We start from the raw sequence: 18762 nt of genomic DNA on the forward strand, positions 1-18762 counted from the left end.
AAAAAAAAAATAGCTCAACCACTGCACTGGTAAGGAATATCCAATGAACGACGAAAAAGACAGACTGAAATCCAGGCCCAAAAATTCCAAAAATCATCGATCATTGTAGAGTGTTTTTCACAGTGAACATGCGAAAACCATACACTTTGGCAGATCGAGCAATGACAATGACCTGCATGGATTTTAGAAACGGAGTGATTTTGTAGAAACCGATAAAAACTGTGTTAGGTTGTTGTTTTCTTGGTTTTCCAATCATTTATCTACTTTACTGTATGTAATGCCACCAGGTCTTCAAAAAATGCGAACTTTATGCACTCTGAATGAACGACACACGTGTTCGATGTGCATGCGACGTAAGGCAGCACTATCTGTGCAAATTAATACAGAAACCTTGGAAATTCTTTTAAAGAATAAATAATTATAATTTGTGTTTATTGTGGTTTTCTCTATTTAATTTTACAAACATTTTTACTACACTGTGTAGTTCATGCATTAGAAGTCCATGCAACCTGATTGCCTAGATCGGAATACAACCGACCGTAACTTTCTCAACCGGTATATATACCCCAGTGGCAGTTTAGAAGTGATCGAAACTAATATGGCGTCCAAATACTTTTATGAATTCATGTCAGACTTAACATTTCATTTTTCGGAACTACTCAACGACAAAATCGACATAATTATATTTTTAACGAATATTTTAGAAAAATATGGACCACTTAAGCATGCACACAGAAGAAGCCGTGCTGTGTAGAGAGAACCTGTGTGGCCAGGTGTTTCATACCAACAACGACTGGGAAGTACAACATCAGTGTTTGCATGTATATCTACTGGAGCATGATCTTCCATGAACCGTGAAAAAAACCGAAACATGACACATTTATTTATTGTCCTGCACATCCATTGCAGGAAAAAAATACATAACCCGCGTTGCCCCATTGCATAGTTGTGAGATTGTTTTCTCGCATTATCACCGGTGTGAGATCGGTTTGTCCAGTGTGAGACAGCAGTGTGAGATTTTTCTGTCTTACACTGTGTATTAGTTTACTACGCCGTTTCAAAACGTAAACAAACGTTGTCTGCTGTAGGGAAATGCAAAATGATGCATTGAGATTATCCATTAAGTAATTGTGTTTCTTAATTAATTACAATTTATCATATTTTTGATTAAAAAACTGTTGAATGCTCTCAATTTGACTTGCACTATTTGAAGCACGCGGAGGGATAAATCGAACGTAATCTTTTGAACGTCATAACAGAAAGTTGTCAAACATCATTTTTTAAGGTAATATAATGCGAGAAAAATAATCATTCATTATATACTCGTGTGGGATAGTGAAATTCCACCGAGGGGCCAAGATTCACAGTCTAAGACTCGGCAAAGCCTCGTCCTAGACCGTGAATCTTGTCCCCTCGGTGGAATTTCACTATCCCACACTCGTAATAATGAATGATTCTATTAGTCTCGCCTAGATGGCTGAGTGGTATAACTCACTGCCAGGAGTGGCGTTCAAAGGTGGCGAGTTCAAATCCGGAACGGGACGGAGCTGAAGCTCCAATTTAGTGAATTTCTCTGTGCTATATAAAGCTCCCACGTTGCGATTGTACGAAGCATGGAGAATCTGAATACTGGTCTCCATATCTGAGTTATTACTAATTACTAATATCTAGTTATTACCTTTAAAAGCATAAAATTGCAAAGCAAAAATAACTAATTAGTATAAGTCAAGTTATAAGTTGTACTGATTGTCGTTATATTGATGACAAATATTCACTTTTTAAGGTAGAACACCACTCTCTCTATTAAGGGAGATAACTTTCACTTAAAAAAAGATGGATTAACGCAAAGGACTTGTCAATGTCTTCTAAGTTTCGATATTATAAAATTGGGTGCCTTTTCATATCACTATCTATATATTTTCTTTTTAAAAAAAACTAATTTTGTTTTATCTCGAAATTCATTAATTATAAATAACTAAATTACTTTTGGAGAGTGCTACACTACAAGTATATGACCAGGAAGGATGAGCAACTTTTCTAAAAATTTGGGAAATTCTCAAGTCTGGATACTTAATTGTTTGAAACCAGACAGGAAATAAACCTTTCACACCATGTTCCTTAAAAAATAAGAACACAAAAAATCTAGCCTTAGGAAAATAATGTGTTTAACAAGACTTGAATAACTCATTTTAAAATCAATTTGAATTCAAAAATTGTGTTTTTGACTAAATAAACATAATACATCCATGTCATCAAAAAAGAAACACATTTTAAAAATCAAGTTAACACCTACTGACACAAGAGTAAAACTGTCAACAGAATTTTTCTTTTAATTGGAAAAAACAGATGCTAAAATCGTAGATAAGGTATACATAAATTATAGCAAATATAGAGCTTTTGTAAAATGATAGTCAGTTCTCGGCTCTAACAGTGAATGCTGGCCCACAGCAGCTTTATAGATTATATAACACCATTTTCTATTAGGGCAAGAGAAAATTCGTCTGTTTTGGCTCTGACTAAATCATGTAAGCTTAATGACATTGGTATAGTCAGATTACATCAGCGCCATTTATGCAATGAATTTGATTTAAAGTTTATTTCAAGAGACCTTTACAAATTAAAACCACTAAGCAGTATTCATCTTAAGTAAAGATTTTTATAATACATGTACCTTACACATTTTTCTCTAAAAAAAATTGCGCATATAACATTAAAAGTGATTGTTTCCCTAACATGTCGTTGATCATAAATCATTTCAAATGTCAGTAAATGGTATTAGTATTCTAAGAATAATTGCAATTTGGACTTTTTAGTTTCCTATGACTTGTTTTCACCTTGATTTTACAGAGAGGTACCGGTATGTCATTAACTGCAGATTACGGAGAGGGAATCGGCTTATTGTATCTACTTGTTTCGTCTTGTTTCAAAACTTAGCTTGCCATATATAGAAAAACAAACTGGTTTGATCGTGTCAATCACTGTGTGTGTGTGTGTGTGTGTGTGTGTGTGTATATATATATATATATATATATATATATATATATATATAATATATATATATATATATATATATATATATATATATATATATATATATAACCTCTTAAACAAAGAAACTAGAAACTCCTTTACAAGGTTTTTACAGATTGATAACAATGTTTAATTTCACACATTTGTACCAATTCTTAAAAAACAAACCACTGTTACTATAGCAAATTGGTTACATCATCTTAAAATCTGTCTTTCATCCCACACTAAACATTGATGTCCTTTGAACTAAACGTTTGGAGTCCTTTGTTCTATGAAGATTCACACATCCTTGCTGGATCTACCCTAAAGATAACACACTCATTTATGATCTACCCTAGTTTTTTTACGAGGATTTAATCTCCTCTTCCGCAAGTAAACCCTCGCTGCGAAGACGGGACAGGATGGGTTGATAGATGTCCATGGTCAAAGGAGCTAGTACCCCTCTTCTCTGGATCTCACCTTGAGTGAGGACAAAATAAATGAGATTAATGACCTTCAACTTTAAAAGTCATCCTTGGACAGGATCCTGAAACATGTTAAGGTTATGGACAAACTTAACTCTAAGTATTGACAATGCACCTATAAAGTATTCACAAATGACTCCTATTTACCCCTCAATATATTTGTTAGAGAAACATTACACTTTTTACACATACATGTAATAAAATATTATCAAAACCAAGCATCCTTTAAAAAATTCGCTTATAATTTTTTTTAACAATGATCTTCCAGAACTAAAAATCAATGGCACATAATTAAATTGCGAATCCTGGCTTTTTAAAAGTAAAATAAACCATTTGTTGTGTGTCACTATCATTAGGATTTGACTTATCAAAAGGTGACATAATCCATTTTGAAGAGAATATCTTTTTGCCCTCAAGAGAAAGAAGCTTACCGTCCAGCACCATCTTTGTTGCTATGGCTGTGGTAAGTCCGACGGTCTTGGCCATGGCAGAGTAGCCATTTTCCTCCCCGTAGCAGACAAAGTTGATGACCCGTTTCTCCTGGGATTTGTCTGGCCATGTGACCCCGACATTGTGGTGCATCACTATCATGTCCTTCTCCCCCGGAGCTGTAAAACCCAGACATATAAGGATGCCAGCTTTGAATTTTTCACTTTCTTCGACAATGTGTCTAGAAGAATTACCCAGCGAAGGCGAGTTTTTTAGACAGTTAATTAGATATTATATCTATAGAAATACATATAACTTACCAAAGGCAAGTTTCTTGGACAGGTAATTGGACAATGTGTCTATTGGGCTTCCCTTCTTGTCAATTGGCACTTCCTCCAATAACCCTAAACTGTTCAAACAAATTCATATTAGCATTAAAATCTTTCATAAAATTTCAAAGACGGTAATGTTAAGTCACATTCACAAGAACTTGATGAAGGTAAGCTGTGAGTCTTGTGATTTTATTTTTTCAGTTTCCTAAAACCAAGACTTTGCGGCTGTAACATAACTAAACTAATTCTTCAATATAAATTAGCCCCCTTCCGTTCGCTCAAAGCTGTTGATATATACACAGACCTACTACTCGGGGTGTACAGCCTCCTTAATGTGCAACCTAATCACTTAATGTTGTTCCATACACATTACTCACTCATAGTACATATACACTCCTCAATGGCCTTCAGCCTCCTCATTGACAGTTTTACTCACACATAGCTGTTACATTCACACATACACACACATACTTACTTTTCGATGGCCTTCAGCCTCCTCATTGAGAGTTTTACTAACACATAATTGTTACATTCACACATACACACACATGCTTACTCTTCGATGGCCTTCAGCCTCCTCTCTGAGCGTCCTACTTTTTCAAACACTAGATCCTTCAGACTGTCCTCATACAAGTCGGGGCTTTTGTCGAACAGTTCACACATGTATCCTTTCTACTCACACAAAAAATAAAATTAACATTTAAACAAAGTTATCATTCGTGATTTGAATGACTTTGATATCAATACTACGGATTTATTCTGTACGACTATATAAAGACTTTAAGTTTGCTTATTCTTTTAACCAAAGAAGTCATTTGTCAGTAGGGACTTTACCCAGAAAGCTGTTCGTCACAAGCAATTAAGGACTAACCAAATAGTTTCCGATCAGTATACAATAATCTAACCACATTTGTAGTCCCTGATCAGTTGGGACCAACTCAGTAAGTCACAGGTAGGTATAGAATTACCAGTGAGTCTTGCGTAGGTATAAAATTACCAGTAAGTCAATGGCAGGTATAAGAATAAGCCCGTGGGTCACACGTAGGTAAAGACTTACCCAGAAAGTAACTGATAGTTATAGAATTACCAAAGTAATCACTGGTATGTAGAGAATTACACAATATGTCATTAATAGGAATAGAATTACCTGGTAAGTCCCTGATAGGTTTAGGGTTACCCAGTAATCTACTGGTAGGGATAGAATTACACAGTAAGCCAATGAGTGGTACATAATAACCCATTAGTCATTCGTTGTATAGGATTACGAAGAAAGTCACTTACATGTATAGGTATAGCATTACTCAATTAGTCACTGATACGTATAACGTTACCACGAAAGACATTGATAGGTATAGCATTACCCAGTAAGCCACTGATAGGTATAGGATTACCTAGTAAGTTACTCGTAGGTATACAATTACCAATTAGTAACTCAAAGGTATAGAATTACCCACAAAGTCACTGATAGACATGGAATTACACAGTTATTCACTGACATGCAGTTATAAAATTACCCAGTAAGTTACTGGTAAGTATAGGACTACCCAGTAAGTTACTGATATGCATATAATAACTCATTTAATAACTAATAGGTAGAGCATTACTCAGTAAGTCACTCGTAGGTATTAAGTTAATCAGTAAGTCACTGATACGTATATAATTAACATTCAGTCATTCAAAGGTATAGAATTAAAAATTCACTGAGGGGTAAAGATTTACGCAGTTAAGCACAGATACATGTATGTATAAAATTACCTGTTAAAGGGACATGGTCACGATTTTTGTCAAAAATTATTTTTTCGATTTTAATTTTACTAATGCTTCAGTATGGTATTTTTAATAGGCAACCCAAATTTGAGTGACATTTGTTGAGTTATGAGCTGGTTACAGAGCTTACAATTCCTCGCTATGTAAACAAAGCTTTTGTTTACATTTTGAATGTTGAAGTGAAAATTCCAGTTTTAGACCTAAAATGAATGTACTAATGGTTAGGAACTGTTTATTTATGTTTAAAATGAATAAGAATTTTGACAAATCATCTTGAAAAAGATTTTTTACTGGTATATTGAACCTATGTAATCAAAAACAGGGCACAAGCATTGTTTACATGACGAAGAATTGTGAGCCCTGTATCTCGCTTAAAACTCATCGACGGCCATCCAAATTTCACTTGATCATTAGAAATGCATTCAAAAAGCATTGTAAATAATAAAAACAGGAAAATAAAATTTCACCAAAATTGTGACCATGCCCCTTTAAGTCATTGATAAGTATAGAATTGCCCAGTAAGTCACAGGTACGAGTACGATTACTCAGTAAGTCACTGATAAATTTAGGATTACCCAGTAAGTAACTAATATGAAAAGAATTATCAAGTAAATCACTGAAAGGTTTAGAAGTCCCATTTAGTCAATGATAGGTTTAATAGTTCTAGAAAAGTAAATTGTACGTAAATGATTATAAAGAAAGTCACTGAGAGGTTAAGCATTACCCAGTAAGTCACTCGTAAGTTTAGAATCACCAAGTACATTACTCGTACGTATGAAAATACAAAGTAAGATATCGTAAATCACAGATAAAGAACCATCCAGTAAGTCACTGATAGATATAGAACCATCCAGTAAGTCACTGATATGTATAGAATTACCCAGTAAGTCAATGATAGGTATAAATTACCAAGAAAGTCACTGATATGTAAAGCATTACCCAGTAAGTCACTGATATGTAAAGAATTACCTATTAAGTCATTGATAAGATTATATATGATTACCTCGCGAGTCACAGATATGTATAGAATTACCTATTTAATCATTGTTAAGTATAAGATTACCAACTGAGTGACTGATAGGTATAGAAATAACCAGCAGGTCATGCTATGTATAGAATTACCTATTAAGTCATTGATAAGATTATATATGATTACCTCGCGAGTCACAGATATGTATAGAATTACATATTAAATCATTGTTAAGTATCAGATTACCAACTGAGTGACTGATAGGTATAGAAATAACCAGCAGGTTATGCTATGTATAGAATTACCTATTAAGTCATTGATAAGATTATATATGATAACCTCGCGAGTCACAGATATGTATAGAATTACCTATTAAATCATTGTTAAGTATAAGATTACCAACTGAGTGACTGATAGGTATAGAAATAACCAGCAGGTTATGCTATGTATAGAATTACCTATTAAGTCATTGATAAGATTATATATGATAACCTCGCGAGTCACAGATATGTATAGAATTACCTATTAAATCATTGTTAAGTATAAGATTACCAACTGAGTGACTGATAGGTATAGAAATAACCAGCAGGTTATGCTATGTATAGAATTACCTATTAAGTCATTGATAAGATTATATATGATAACCTCGCGAGTCACAGATATGTATAGAATTACCTATTAAATCATTGTTAAGTATAAGATTACCAACTGAGTGACTGATAGGTATAGAAATAACCAGCAGGTCATGCTATGTATAGAATTAAGTCATTAATAAGAAAAGGTTTACCCAGTAAGTCACTCCTATGTTTAGAATTACCCGGTAAGTCACTTGTACGTATTATATTTCAAAATAAATCACTTGTAGATATAAAATTACACAGAAAGTCTTTGATATATATAGGAATACCAAGTAAGTCACTGTTAGGTTTAGGATTACCCAGTAAGTATTTGGTGCGAGGTATAGATTTACTTAGTTAGTCACTGATAGATATAAAAATATCCAGGTTGTCACGGCCTGAAGGAGTCTTATATTTGAAGTCACTATTCAAAAGTGACTTACTCAGGGAGTCACTGGTCAGTAAAAATCTAGCAGTTAAAAAATCAGTGGTACACTCTTACTCAGGTAGATACTAGTTTGGTTTAATTTTAACCAGTTAGAAACTAGTCAAAAGCTATTCCAGGTAGTCCTTAGTCAGTTGGGACTTATCAAGGTAGATATTGGTCAGTAAAGACCTACCCAGAGAGTGTTTAGTTACTTGAGACTTTCATGGGTAGTCACTGCTCAGTTGGGACTTACTAGAATTGACACTGGTCAGTGAATACCTACTTAGGTAATCACTTGTCAGTAGGGACTTACCCAGGTATTTACTGGTTAGTTGAGACTTATCAATGTAGACATTAGTCAAAAAAGACCTACCTAGATAGTCACTGGTCAGTAGGCACTTTCTCGGGCAGACACGGGTCAAAAGAGACCTATCCAGGTACTCAACTGTCCATAAAGACTTACACAGGTAGTCATTAAACAGTAAGGACTTATCCAGATAGTCATGGGTCAGAAGACTTATCCAAGTAGACCCTATTTAGTATGAGCTTAATTACCCAGGTAGTCTGTGGATGGAGTCTCTCCTATATCGTCACATATTAGCAGAAATTAAGACAATCCTTGTTAAATGGGTATTTACCCAGGTGGTCGTTGGTCCATTGGGATGGAGGTTTGCTACTTGATCTGGGTTCAGTAACCCCAGCTGCATTATACCCTGCATAATGTGTGAGAACCCCTGAAGAAAGAGAAAACAAATAAGTCAGCCATGCAGCATGACTTGTATCAAATATATTGATTTATAGGCAATCAGTTACTTTATAGAGATCAACTATTGATTTTTAGCCAATCAGTTCTTCTACAGAGAGTGTTTTCACCCTGTAGCGAATTGTTCCTCTGATGACGGACTTAGCTGACTGGATGTTGTATTCGTCAATGTACATAGTTGAATCTCCGTTGGGGAAACCCTCGAAGTCCAACCCGGGCATGAAGTCCAGATCCTGTACAGCGTCCAACAGGCCACCATTACCTGGAATCTCCACCACCTACAGACAGCAAAATATGCTATACACGGGAGACAGAGATTGTCTGCAAAAAACATTTCATTAAACTGCTGATGCATAGTTTAAGATGGGATATGCTATATCCATCTAGTCTCTTGCATTTGGAAAGAAAACACAAAACTTGGCATAGTTGGATTTAAGCAATATCCAATCACAAGAGATTCTCAATATAAGAGATTCTAAATATGTTTGTAACATTTATGATCATTATGTGGTATGTACCTCTTGAAAGATGTCTCTGAATATCTTTCATATTTATCATCTTTACATTAAAACACTTTCTTAAACAGACAGTAGTCAAAAGGATTAAGACATGTGTATACAGCTCGTCTTACTGACTTAAGCAGTTGTCAAAAGAACTACGACATCTATTCATTTTGCCTAACTTACACAGTTGTCCTTCAGGTATTTAGCACCACTCAAACAGTTCATCAAAACTCCTCTGGGATACCAGCTACAGATAAGAAACAGCAATTGCATTTACTATACATACCATCCATTAACTATAAGGTTATCTTAAGAAATCAAAGTACTGAGAGTACTAACAAGCATAGAGTGCTAAATTTGTTATATTAACACTCAGTCATGAAGTGTTATAAAATGTTAGGCATCATATAGTTAGGAAGTTATCGAAATAATAATCACAGAGAGATGAACAAGATCACTTAAACCTAAGTAAAATAGGAATAGAAGAATCACTTTGATTCACGTATGAAGAGGTATTGAGTTTATTGTATTTATTCTCAGTTGGAGACTAATATCCACAATGAACTTTAATTGAATGGAAATTTTTACATTGAACTTTACTTTAATCTGGTGTATTTACCTGAATTTGTATCTGAGGGGCGTGTTGGAATTTTCAAGTGCAGGTAATCCTCCACACCAAGACTCAAAGGATGAGATCTTTTAGACATACAAACAGGGTTGATAAATAAAAACGCATGCATTCATCTAGCCTAACCTAAGTAAATAACTCCACTGTATTAGGTACAAAATACCTTCCCTCCAGCATTCTTGATCTTATCGAAGCACTCCATGGCCAGCATATGGTCGATTCCTGGGTCGAGGCCTACTTCATTCATGATGGTGATTCCCGCTTCCTTGGCTGCGGCGTCCAGTTCGCGCATAGCCGGTGAGATGTAGCTCGCAGTGACCATGTTCTTCTTGAACTTGATACAAAGCTTGGCAACGTCAGGGTGAAAGACATAGGGCAGGAGGCTGTAACATAGGCACTGGGTGTTTGACAAGGTGTTGTATGCTAGACAAATTATCAAAGTCTTATACCGGTATACAAAAAGACAGTGTTATATAAAGGGAAATTGTTATGTAACACAGACATTGTTCTTTTTTTTTTTCGAAGGAACAAAGCCCTTCATTGAACTCAATCATAAATTGAAAACAGTCTTGATCTCAGAATTTCAAATATCTTGTTTTGTTTTTAATATAAATGTATGAAAAGTTAAAAGTTTCACTTCAAATGCATAACGAACAAATTACTTTATTTTCAGAAAATTAATTTAATAATTATAAATACATAAACATACATCAGACAATACTAAATATGAAGAACACATTACCCTATTTCATTTTTCATCAATTTACCCGAATTTTCAGTAGGCAATTATAAAATAAGGTCATATAAAACTGAAAATTATATCTTTTAAAACAAAACTATTAATATCAGCAAATTTGAAGGAAGAAGATTTTTTTCCTTTAACAAGACTTCGTATAATAAAGTAAACTAGATTCCGTGTTGAGGGATTAGTTTCTCTTACCTGACAACGATGTCTTGTTGGGAGATCAGTTTCTCAAGTTCTTCGTAATTCCTCTGGACGTCTATCAGCGTTGTGTTGACGTTTAATTTTTCTAGATTGTCCAGCTCAGATTGGAGCTGTGATGCTGTAATTGATCAGGGGCAAGCAATTACCCTGCTGTTAATGTTTACAGTACTGTAGGTATAAACTACAGGTGAAATTTTTTGAGATCAAAATTAACATAACTTTAATTCTATGATAAAATTGGAATTTTAAAAGCATAGAAACCTGGCACGCAATGTTTTCAATCATGATTGTTATAAATAAATACAGATATTTAAACTCTTAAATTTATATCAAGTCCGTTCTCACTTTGTGATCTTGTGACCTGATTCTTACATTGTTCTGACAAGGAGACTTGACCTACTAACCCACAGTGACCTCTGTGTTTTGGCCTTTTGCCAGATACTCCACAGCTGGGAGGGACACGTACCCCGCCCCTAGGATCAGTACGCGTCTGTTCTCGGTGTGACGCCGGGCCTTCTGAGACGAGCTAGAGGAAAACAACCAATCAGTAAAAGATTAGGAATAAAGTTACAACATCTTGCACCAAAAAGTGTATCAAACTGCAAGACTTTACATTCATTAAGAATATTGTACAATAACCAATTTATCATAAACTACATTAGGACAATTTGTCTTTAGTTAGTTTCTGCGCTTGACGATAGAGAATTGAATGATTCGAAATGATTTTAATAGGTTACTGGTATAAACTGGGTTGGAGCAATTGATATTTGGTAATAAACCGTTTCTCAATTTCTTTGGGCATTAACAGCCCAACCCATTTTATATGAGTGTAAATTCTGTAGCTAGCATATAGATTGAATTCATTCCTATTACATTTAATTTAATTTGTACCATATTTATGAACCATAATCATATAGATTTGTAAAGCATTAGTTTTGATTGGTCGCTCACTTTGTCATGTTTAAAACTGAAATACATTTTCATTTTCTAGACTTGTCAGAAACAAGCAGGTTAAAGTAATTGTACTTACTTATGACTCATTTCCGAATCCGGTGAAGACAAGGATGAGCGGAACGATGAAATTTGGAGTCGGATGAAATGTCTCAACAAAAATCAATCACTTTCTTGATGATGAAATAAATGTTGAAAACCAGTTCGTGACTATAAATGCTAACTTGGGCGCTCCAAGAAAGGCCGTGTTCACTTATCAACATAAACCAGAGACATATAAATAACGTTATTTATGTCTCTGCATAAACATGTACCAGATAACTAAGCCTTAAGGTCAGACGCGACCTATCTTCCATTATTTTCTATTTTTTCTTATCTCCATGCATGTGCACATAGTAAAGATTTCCTTTTAGTAATTTTATGTTATTAGATATTAGATAGATATAAAGTGTGCAATCTAAAATATATACTATGACTTATTTTATAAACATTTAAATGCATTTTGCTAGCTGCAGGACTGTAGCTCCCGGTCTGAAAAAATTCGGATGGACGACCTGGGAGCTACAGTGCCTCCCATAGTAAAAAACTGCAATTTACAGCGCACAAAAAATTGCGCTAAGTTTGGACTTATTAACCTTATTTTCACACAAATTCTGTAAAAATAATTAGAACCATAAAATTCTTCAGCAAATTTACTACTGATATCATCACTTTACTTGCCTCAGACCTTCTCTTAAACATGATAAATGAAGTATGTTAATTTACGTCGAGATCGAGAGTCGCCATTTTTAAATGTAAACAAACATGCACCACTTTTAATTGACAGGGCTGGGGATGGTGTTTAAAAGAATATCAGAGGCAAGTGAAGTGACAATTTCTGTAGTAAAATGTCCGAGGAATTTTTTGGGATTAAATATTTGTACAGAATGTGATCGTAGATGAGATTAATCAGTCAAAACCTAGCGCATTTTTTTGTGCGCCGTAAATTGCAGTTTTTTACTATGGGAGGCACTGTAGCTCCCAGGTCGTCCATCCGAATTTTTTCAGACCGGGAGCTACAGTCCTGCAGCTAGCATTTTGCATGCTATTTTAAGAAAATTATACAAAATTGAGGAACGTCTTACGTTTCTTTAAAGCTGAGCATGACTCATGATTGATAATATGCATGTTTTATCTTAGCTGCAATAATGTAGCCCTCTCCCGATTTTTTTTTATTGGGAGGGGGGGGGGGGGGGGCTACAACTCCATAGGATCTCCGTAATGGTGCAAGTGCGGGAGTGATTCACTCCCGCAACGATTTCGTCTCAAATCGTTTATAAATGACAATAACATTTACATTTCTTACTTGAACTCAAACGTTGTAGATGTCTATGGCATAAATTAATCCAAAAATATCAAGTATAGTCCATATATCGGTTATTTTTCGTGTATGTCAACAACGAAAGTTGAATTTGTCCGCCATGTTTACTGACCTTGACCGGTTTTATTTTGGGACAGTAAATGAGAATTCAGGAGCGGATCTCGAACTGAATAAAGGAATTCCCCTTTTTAAACATAATTAACGCGGTAAATATGAATTTTCCATTAAATACCATTTCCTTAAATGATGTTTTAATGATATAACGAGGTAAGATCGATTATTTACACTGACATTCACGTAAAGCCCATCAAAACTCCAAGCGTACATCCCATAACATATATAATATTTATATGGCAAGAAAATAGGACTATGTTTTGAGGTGATACTTTTGTACCCTAGGGTACACAGGAGAAAAAGGGTTACAAGGAGGGTACAGTGTAAAAGCATTGGAAAATGAAAGTGGCAAATTATTAAAGATACTTGTAGGTCACTAAGGTACAGAGGGTACAATGGTAACATAATAGTACATACGTGTAGAAATTCGTCATTACACATGCACATATTTTCCATTCTACATGTATACACGTACGCGTACACGTTGGTTTGCTAAACCTCTCTAATGACTGAATGCCACAAACTAAGTAGCCTACATTTGATTCAATCTTTATTTCTTCTTTACAGTTTTTCAGTTTTTCAAATTGATTTGTTGTGAATAATATAAAACATTATATTAATTTTAACTTATTTCTAAGTGGGTCAGTTCTCTTTATTTGATATAATTAAAAGTTTTTCTTGAACCTAAATTGTCTATTATTATTATTTATACATTTATTGTTTACAATGGTTAAGTAATGCATTTCTAATGATCAATCAAACTTTGAGTGCCAGTCGTAGAGTTATAAAGTTAGATAGAGCTCACAATTCTTTGTTATGTATGTTAACAAGGCTCGTGCCATGTTTTTGTTTAGTACATAGTTTAATATACCTGTAAAAATTCTTGTTCAAGCTAATTTTGCTATCTGCTTATTAGTTGTGAACATAAATAGACAGTTCCTGGCTTTTGCCACTTTCATTTTAGGCCAAACCTCAAATTTTCTTTTCAACAATCAAAATGTAAACAACAACATGACATGAGCTTTGTTTACATAGCCAAAAACTGAGAGCTCTGTATCTCGCTTGAAACTTTACGACTGCATGATACATTTTGGTTGGCTATTAGAAATGCCTTACTGAAGCATTTTTAAAGATTAAATACGGTAAACTAAATTTTGACCAAAATCGTATCCATGTCCCTTAATTAAACACACTGTCCGGTTTTCTATCATTGTACTTCATCAATATATTAGATTGTATGTGTACATGTGTTACACTGTCAATTGAGTATATTTGCATTTCCATTGTTCTTTCCCACTGTAAGCCCATACGAAGGAGTTGCAATTATTTCTCTATAATCGCAATTGCTCTGTCAGTATACTATGACGTCATAAAGGTGTAACGTTATATATGACTGACGTCACGAGAAAAGGGCCCTTAAGGTCAAAATTTCGCAAACTTACTTTTTTGTCAATTCTGATTAGTCAACTCTTTCTTAATACAAATATACAAAGATATCCAAGATCTTGTGTGTTTTAAGCATTTTATGACAATTTTAGTAAGACATGTTAACACGACTTTGACGTAGCTGCTAGAAAACGTCACGACGTCATGAACGTCAAATTTTGTTCTGCATTATTTTTTTCTTCTATACTTCCTTTCACATCGTATTTAATTGTTTGAAGTAGAATTAATTTATAATTTTCTACAATTCTAGATTTCTTACAATTTTAACAATAGAGAGCAAAACATTTTGAAGATCCAGATGTAGTTAAAGTTCTGCAGCTAATCCAGATACACTTCCGATAAATCCACATGCAAAAATGGCATCTTATATTTAAAGATTTAAATTTACATCCACCAAGTATGATCCCCTCTTTTTCTTACGAAAATTGATTGTAATTCATAGCTGTGTAGAAACAGACAGGACTGAAATCTCCTCGGTCCAGTTTTAACCATGCAGTTTATCGATCGGTCGAAATCTTCAGCAACCTAAGAAATATCACGGATTGCACGAAGTAATCATAATGATGCCAAACTCAAATTCCCATATAAGACGCTTTGGGTACAGCTTTTATCTAACGTACTGGTGTTATTATTAACAATAATTTAGTGACTTTTACTTACTTATTACGATCAATTTAATTCATTAATTTATCAAAAGAAAGATGTAAATATAAACAATAAAATGCATTCTTCGGTGATACATGTGGGCTATAGAGACATCCACATTACAGAACGCGGGTTACGTTAATTTTTTCGGTATTGATCGCTACCTTTTGTTTATGTTTATTGTTTAAACATACTCATACACACCTAATTAAGTGTATCAAATACGAATGACCAACTAAATACAGCACCCCCCCCCCCCCCCCCCTTCAACGTACTGAATCTACAATTCTATTCAATCACTTTGTAAGTTCATGCGTACCGTTGTATTTTTGTGATGCGATTTTTATAAACCATAATCGTTGAAATAATTAATTATATATAAGCATTATTTACATTTTTTTCAAAATGCAAGATTGCATGTAATTTTTAATAAGACTTCTGCATTTAATATTTTAATTTTTTTAAAACTAATCGATAGTACAGTTCCAATAGACGTAGCTTATATTCAGTGAGTAGTAACATTTATACATGTTGACATAATTTAATTTTCTTATTATCAATGCTACAAGATGATGGATAAATGTATCTCCGCATCTCTCTCTCTCTCTCTCTCTCTCTCTCTCTCTCTCTCTCTCTCTCTCATTAAATACGAATATCGGCCGAGTGATTTTCAATTTAAAAAAGAAGATGAAAAACTAAATAAAAGTCGTTTATAGGGTGCATACAGTTACAGTTGTCCGAAGTTTTTAAGAAATATCGCGATTCTCGGATTTTTTTTTATTGCTGTACATTGTAATATACACACATAAACATTGACTTCAGTATCATCGGAATTTGTTTCTTGTATAAAAAATTAAAGAAAAGACGAGAAACCATCATCTATGAAGATGAATTGTACGTCCATGCATGTTATTAATTGTAAGTGACGCACACTAGTGTTTAAATTATATTTATCAATAAACATGAATTGTTTATTCATAAAACGACAATTTTTTCGACTTGATATCAAAAGTATTGTAGTATAATGACTGCATTTACAAAGCTGTTTAGTTTTAAGGAATTTTGAATCATGTACGTTACTGATTTGAAATGAATATTAATAATCATTTAAAAATGCTAGAAATCCATGAGAATGTGGTGAGTTTTCAGGGATGCTATAATTGATTTTTTAAAAAAATGTTATGTAAAATAGCTCAAAAAGTACACACAAAACGTGGATTTGGGTTGTTAAATTGCACAAGAAAATAAAATATGCTGTGCTCAAATAATACACAAGTTTTTCAATCGTACAGGCAGATATAATTTTATGTTGTTTCATTAAAGGCACTTTACATGAAAATGTCACTAAGAATAAGATTTTCCCATGAAATCAAATGCGATACATCAGAGTAGATTTTTACGCTGTGAAAAAAATTCTCAAACTTTTCGTTAGTTACATGCGTTTTAATTCGTTAAATAATTTCAAAATTTGATCGCAAATTCTTTAGTAATAGAATTATGCGAGAATTTATTTTGTATGTTGGTCGTAGCACTATATTTGAGACATAGCCGCTTCTCTCGTGTTCCTTCTGACTTATTTAAGAAGTGGTGTAGAATCGTCTCCCGTGAGGAAAACTATTTTTAAAAAAACTTTTGAAATATTTGACTTGTATTGTTTATTTGAAAAATACTGCTCTGCATCGATTTGGTATGTCTCAGCCTTCAACCCCTCTTATCAACAACGAGTATGCAGAGTAGTTTTTGTTTTTCACTTGAATAAATCATACATGTATTGCTAATGCAAACTAGGGTACTTTATATTAGTCATCATCGTAAATCAATGATCATTCGCATTCAATCATACACAATAAGTAAGCGTATGCGAGACGGGCCTTTGGTTTCGATTTATAAAAAAACTGATATCACATTTAGAACATATATATTTTCAACTCACACCAGAATGGAAAATATGATGTTTAAGTTTCAAAGCTGATGCAAAAGCAGCATTTTTATGATATTTCAGCAACTTGTGTGCAATATTACGCGTTCGAAATATGTATATATTGACGTTACATGTGTATATTTCATTTATTAAATGTTTATTTTTTAAATCAACATGTAATATTTTATTGAAAAAATATTAATCGCGGTATAAAAGCAAGGCCAGACTCAAGTTAATCAAAAAGCACAACACAGACGCACAAAAAAAATATAGAAAGAGCAAATAAAAAAACTGCGTTTACAATGCCGCTACTTTGACGTCGTTTTCTGAGCATTGTGACGTCAAAAGATAAGGGCCCTTTTCTCATGACGGCAGTCATATACTTTTCCATGACGTTATAGATTTAAACCACTATACGATACATGATGTGTTTTTCTCCAACTCCATAAAATTGATGTATTTAATATTAAAACCTGTCTTATAATAATATTTTAAAAGAATTACTGTTATAACATATCATTGATTCTGTTAACAAATCTATGTGAATTAAAAAGATACATTACAGTCTGAATGATTAATTTTGATGCAATAGCTAAAAGTTAAGGTCTAGGCTAAAACAGGGTATTTGGGAGTGGTAAAATGCAGATATAAGTAATAAACAACGATTATTTAGTGTACATGGCGTTATGAATAGCAACTGCTCTGCTGGCATATTTTCCATGATGCGCTAGCGCGCATCATGGAATATGCCAGCAGAGCAATTGCTATTCATAACGCCATGTTCACTAAATAACGTTGTTTATTTCTTAAATAAACATGTATGCCAACGAACTGTTTGTGTGTAAAACATGTAAACAATTATATATAGACTTATTTAATAAATACTGCACTATAAATGTTGTACAGTATTTATTTTATTTTTATTTTTTTTTTATACAAATTTTGATATTTATTAGGAGACCTATCATTTTATAAGATAAAATATATTTATAACTATTTAGAGGGAAGATTTCAATGTATAGCAATTTCAGCATTGATGGTAACCCTCTAAACGCTTTGATTCAATTCAGCATTTGTTATCTAAAATTAATTAAAAGCGACTTTTCAATGAATCAAAAATTTAAATTTACAAGTGGATCAATTGCTCTGATGAAAAAAAAATCTGAATACTAGTAAACAAATTCGAACAAATTCTTTTCCAAGCATGAAGATTTTAGAGGTCTCTAGATTTGAATTTGAAAATAAATGAATAGCATAAAGTTGGCATCATTCATTCTCGACGCAAGGCTTTGTGTCGTTTTTACCAAGGAGAAGCCAACGAAGTTCTACATTTCTTTGTCAAATTATATTAAAATAACGTTTAAAATAATTTTAAAATACTTCTTGAAAATATTACAAACTTTCGATTGCATGCTATCTACGTCATTAATTCACGACGCATGAATTTTC

At 33.6% G+C, this 18762-nt stretch overlaps 2 protein-coding genes across 3 annotated transcripts in view; one reads left to right on the forward strand and one right to left on the reverse strand.

Annotated features, from left to right (window-relative positions):
* LOC105322563 (uncharacterized) overlaps positions 1-18762 on the forward strand; it is an 89470-nt gene that overhangs the window by 4409 nt on the left and 66299 nt on the right. The gene's annotated exons all lie outside the window — the stretch shown is intronic.
* On the reverse strand, positions 3137-13309 carry LOC136274923 (alpha-aminoadipic semialdehyde synthase, mitochondrial-like). 2 transcript variants are annotated; one of them, XM_066082861.1, is made up of 13 exons: positions 13173-13309; positions 11907-12000; positions 11281-11402; positions 10871-10994; positions 10094-10313; positions 9922-9998; positions 9486-9549; positions 8910-9077; positions 8675-8770; positions 4812-4927; positions 4244-4332; positions 3926-4102; positions 3137-3489 (listed from the first exon to the last, which is right to left on the reverse strand). In XM_066082861.1, exons 2-13 carry the CDS (start codon positions 11915-11917, stop codon positions 3374-3376), a joined length of 1380 nt encoding a protein of 459 aa, XP_065938933.1. In that variant the 5' UTR covers positions 11918-12000; positions 13173-13309; the 3' UTR covers positions 3137-3373. The 2 variants fall into 2 exon arrangements, with proteins under 2 accessions (XP_065938933.1, XP_065938934.1); XM_066082862.1 differs by having other exon boundaries at positions 11907-12079; positions 13173-13293.

This window comes from Magallana gigas, chromosome 4 (assembly GCF_963853765.1).
Source record: "Magallana gigas chromosome 4, xbMagGiga1.1, whole genome shotgun sequence".
Classification (NCBI taxonomy): Eukaryota; Metazoa; Mollusca; class Bivalvia; order Ostreida; family Ostreidae; genus Magallana; species Magallana gigas.